Genomic DNA, 5,197 nt, shown 5'->3' on the forward strand with positions numbered 1-5,197 from the left:
ATAAACTAACTTGATACCTATCAAAGATTGGATCAACGTTCGATAAAATTACCTAATGAACTATCTATTTTGAATAATTTGTTGAATTAACCCAATCTTTTCTGAATATAGAGTTAGTTTACATCTTTTATGATTAGAACTATCAGAATCTGAGTCTTTTATAACCAAAGATGATAGTTTATTCCAATTTTTTTTAGATATAGCATGCGTGTTAATTACCCAAATTCTTGCCACATATAGAGTATTGACTAATAATTAAACAACAAAAAATATATAGATTACAAGAAAAAACCACAAAAGATGTAGCAGAGCGGTCCTTAGTGTCCAAACCAAGTAGAAGCCAGTGTGTTACAAGCACACATATTTATTTGTAGAAAGCGCACACAAAAAGAAGGAAACAAAACGGCAAAATCTTAATCAAACCATAAGAACAGTCACACCATTACAAATAAACTACTTTAGCTATTGCACTAATGCATGACTGAAACTCATGGATGAACTGAGCCTGGAATTCTGCCACCACTGCCACCAGGAACCGGAACCTCGAATCCGGGGTTTGGTACAAAGGTGTCATCGCCACCGGGAACATAACTGCGGCCAGTTGGTCCTGCTCCTGCGCCGGCTCCGCCACCTCCAATGCCCCGGGTGAATGGATTATTTGGTATGGTCCCAAGAGGTGGAAATCTCACTGGTCCAAAGCCAGGAATGTGCACTCCTCCATGAGACTTGAACAAGAATTTCTTGTCATCATTGTTGGGATTCACAGCAATGGTGCGTGCAGAAACAGAGAAAAGAAGGATGTTGGATATGAGAATAAGTGCAATGAAATAAGAGGAAGCTTTGTGAGCCATTTTTAAGACAAGCTAGCTAGCTAGTATGTTTTAATAGTTATGCTTTGTATCTTTTCTGTGTTGAAGAATGAATTGTAGTGCATGCATTATATATAGTTTCTGTTCTTCGGTTCTGATGCAGAGTTGAGAGTGAACTTTGGCGGCGAGTAAATTGTTTCTCTACTTGATGAGTAAATGTGGTTGGCGGGGATATGATCCCAATTCACAAATGCATGGGGTTGGGATACTACTACTTTGGTAGTTGATCATCACTGATTCTTTTTCAGGACAAGTTCATGAGTTAAAAAATGGTTAAAATGTTGGTGGGAATCTCTTATTATTATTACATGCTATTTGTGGAAGATTGTCACCAATGTTATGGCGGCCACTAAATGGTGCCTTCAGCCATTCACATGGCTGATTTATGCACCGCGGTCTAATAATAAAATGCTTCCAATTGCTTCAAGCTATATTTCGGAGAAAACTTTTAACTCTTCTTAAAAAAGAAATCTTCATCATTTTCTCTAAATCATTCGATTTTCGATGATTAAAATCAGTCGTAGAGAAATTATTAGTCGGATGTTTTAGTGTTCAACCAATTTTGTTATACAAATCATTCCACACATCATATTATTTATCTATGAAAAAGGATTGATCTAAAGTTTTAAAAATTTATAAAAACTGTTGTCTTTTATTAAATAACGAAAAAGATTATTTTATCTAATTTTTTGCCAAAATTTAATATAAAAATTAATATGAATTACAAAATAAAAAATTATAAATTGATTTAATGGTTATATTAAAATTTGCTGATAATTAAATTAATCAATTAAAAATTTTTTGAGGACTAATTTAGGATATTACTCATTTTGGATTAGTTACTAAACGATGCGTTTTAGATGAGGGTCTTCTTTGGATTCGGTGTAAAGCAGGATGCTCTCTATGCATCATCTTTCAAGGGAAACAGTCATCTGACCCCTGTCTGGTTGCTATCGCCGCCGGAGGAGTATGCTGAAGACTTTCAAAAGCTTGGCCGCCGTTAATCTGTCTTGACTCCGTGGTCGCAACCTGATCTCTCGACAGCGCTCTCGTACCAGTTGAAGCTGTGCATTTATATAGAACCTATTCAACCCCCTAAGATTCAGAGCAGTGAGAGGACCCCTCGCCAAATTCCCTTCGAAGCCTCCGCCTGGACATGGCATCCGTGGCCCTCCTAAGTCGCCGCCGCTGAATCCGCCCTGGTCCTCCTCTACCTCTCGATCCTGCAGCTCCCACTCTGTAACAGCCTCGCCTCGGGTTGCATGCAATCTTCTGTCTCAGATCCTTTAGGATCTGGATAAAACCTGCCTTTCCTGCCTTGAATTTTGGTTCGAGCCTTTCCTGTTTTGTCTGCCGCAAGATGAATTTATGGAGGATCTTTTCTGCTCCTAGCTGGCGATCTATGCATGATGCTGGCGCCACCGCATTAAGGATGACGACGGGTTCCCCCACCACCTTGACCCTCAGCAGTTCCCGTGCCTTCCCACCATTGCCTTCCCTCGCCGTCTTGCATTGGTCCGTCCCAGCTTCTTCCCGACAGGAGTTTGGAGCAAGAAAAGCCCTTTCCGACCCACTTTCTCCCTTGCCCAGAATTCGGAATCCCGCAGCACCACTAGAATCGTCTTGGATTGCAGCTGATCTTCTGTCTCAGATCCTTGATGATCTGGATAAATCCCTAACCTTCCTCTCTCATTACCTGGTTCGAACACTTCCAATCTCCCTGCTCACAATCTTCTTTTTGTTCTTTTGTAATTACTATTTCACATCTGAGCCTCTCTTGTAATGATGCTTTGTATGTCTACAGGTGGTTTGATGCTCCAATTTGCTTGTAATGTGTCTGATTCTGCTGCTTTGGCCACTGCATGCGCTAGCCGATTCCCGTTCCTGGGGGTCCAAGTTATTCCCTTCTCAGGTAGACTTTCCATTAAAATATGAATGTCTTGGATTATGGCCAACGCCTCACCTAAAGCTGTGTTAGATTTAATTGCTTGAACTAGCTTTAAGTTGTCAGATTCTATTAGAGTTCTGCCTATTTGTAGATTATTTACTATGATCAGTGCTTGTCTTATAGCCTGAGCTTCTGCAATAATACTTGATTTGGCCTGAATTTTACCTGAGAAGCCTAATATGATCCTCCCCTTATGATCTCTGATTACCACAGATATTGCACCTCTTCCAGTATCCTTCTTGAAGGCTGCGTCAACGTTTGCTTTCAACCAGTTCTCAGGGGGAGGTCTCCATTTCAGCAGGTTAGTTTTGCTCCTATTTACTTCTATTTTCTGTGTCTGCTGTTTCTCTGCTAGTTTCCAGTATGTTGCCTCTAGTGTTATTGCCCTGCAAATTGTCCATCTAGGATTTACCTGCTGTTGTTGAAATATCTTGTTGTTCCTCGTTTTCCATATTTCCCACATGAGAAATCCTAGTTTGCTTATTCTCCTCTCCTGGTCCCCTCCACCACCTGCTCTCAATTTCTTTATGCATTCGACCATCCAATTACCGATTGAGGTAACTGTCTCTTTTGTTGGGATCCATTGGCATTCCGCTCCGAACCATGTTGCCCTAGCCCAATCGCATAGTAGTAGTGCATGTTCTATTGTCTTTGAGCTTTTTAAACATATTTGACAGATTGGATCTGATGCCATTTTTCTTTTGTATAAGTTAGAGCCTACTGGTAATATATCATGACATGCTTTCCATATAAACATTCTAATCTTCTGCGGGACTTCCATTCTCCACACCTCCTTCCATATCTCTCTTTTATCTTCACTCGTTGATGGATTTCCAAATTTTATTCCCTGCCCAACTCTCCTTGCAGCATAATATCCAGTTCTTATTGAGTAGTTTCCATCTTCCCTCCATGGCCAATACAAGTTATCCTCTCTGTTTATTGCGCTAACTGGGGTGCTAAGGATCTCATTGCAGATTTCTTGGGAGAATTTGCTTTCAATCTTCCTTTTGTTCCACCCTTCCCCACTTACAATAAGATCCTTTACCCTCGCATCATCTGTGCTGTTTATATTCAGAGGCCCGCTCCTTCCAGCAATCCAATTATCTTTCCAAATGCTGACTTTGGAACCGTCTCCTATGCTCCATTTTGCGTTTTCTCTTAGTAGCTCTCTTCCATGTAGTATGCTTTTCCAGACCCATGAGGCGCCCTTTTTACCCTTCGCTGTCCAAAAGTTGCCGCCCGGAAAGTAAATCGATTTCAGTATTTGTACCCAGATTGCATTCGGGTTCTTCAATGCTCTCCATGCTTGTTTTGCAAGGTAGGCAGTATTTTGCTTTTCCAGGTCCTTGAACCCCAGCCCCCCATCTCTCTTACTCTCAGTAATGCTGTCCCATTTCTTCCAATGGATGCCCCGTTCCTTCCCCGATGCTGCCCACCAGAATCTTGCTACCTTAGCACAAATCCTCCTGCAAAAACTCTTAGGGAACTTTATGACATTCATGATATATGATGGCATTGCCTGAATTACTGCCTTTATTAGTGTTTCTTTGCCTGCTTGATTCAGCAACTTTTCCTTCCATCCTTCTAGTTTATTCATGATCTTCTCTTCAATCCATGCTAGAGCCTTGTTTTGAGATCTTCCCCACATAGATGGTAACCCCAAGTATTTTCCTGGCGTGTCCCATGTTTTCATTCCTAAAATATCCTCTATATTTACCCTCGTTTGTATCGATACTTGGCTTCCAAAGGAAATGCCTGACTTGTTCATATTGATCCTTTGTCCGGATGCTTCTGTGTATTCATTTAGCACGGTTATAATCTGATATATCTCCTCCTCATTCGCTTTCGCAAATATGATACAATCGTCTGCGAACAACAAGTGAGTAATTGCCGGAGCTGTTGGGGCTATTTTAATACCTGTTATATTGCCTTTCACCTTTGCGTCCTGCATTAGGATCGTGAATACCTCAACTGCTAAAATGAAAAGGTATGGGGATAATGGATCCCCTTGTCTAAGGCCCCTCTGAGGCTTGATCCTCTTCGATAGCTCTCCATTAACCTTTACCCTATAACTTGCACTTCTTACACATTTCATTACCAACTCAACCCATTTTTCAGCGAACCCAAGTTTTATGAGCACCTTTTCAAGGAAATCCCATTCAAGCCTGTCATATGCCTTGTTCATGTCCAACTTAATTGCCATATTTTGCGATCCCTCTCTTCCTCTTTTGTTTAGGCTATGATAAACTTCTTGAACAATAACTACATTATCCTGTATAAGTCTTCCTCCCACAAAAGCACTCTGGGTTGGGGACACTATCTCCTGGAGGAGCCCTTTCAGCCTCAACACAATGATCCTAGTTATGATTTTGTAAATAAA

General features: G+C 40.9%; 1 protein-coding gene across 1 annotated transcript; it reads right to left on the minus strand.

Moving 5' to 3' along the window:
* Positions 1-225: 225 nt before the first annotated feature.
* Positions 226-1,204, minus strand: LOC107477974 (putative cell wall protein). Its single transcript, XM_016098064.3, has one exon. It carries the CDS (start codon positions 849-851, stop codon positions 489-491), a length of 363 nt encoding a protein of 120 aa, XP_015953550.1. The 5' UTR covers positions 852-1,204; the 3' UTR covers positions 226-488.
* Positions 1,205-5,197: the final 3,993 nt, after the last annotated feature.

Source organism: Arachis duranensis, chromosome 3 (genome assembly GCF_000817695.3).
Source record: "Arachis duranensis cultivar V14167 chromosome 3, aradu.V14167.gnm2.J7QH, whole genome shotgun sequence".
Lineage (NCBI taxonomy): Eukaryota > Viridiplantae > Streptophyta > Magnoliopsida > Fabales > Fabaceae > Arachis > Arachis duranensis.

Excerpts from the sequence above, each read along its gene's own strand:
- LOC107477974 (XM_016098064.3), bottom strand. The coding sequence starts at position 851 with ATGGCTCACAAAGCTTCCTCTTATTTCATTGCACTTATTCTCATATCC.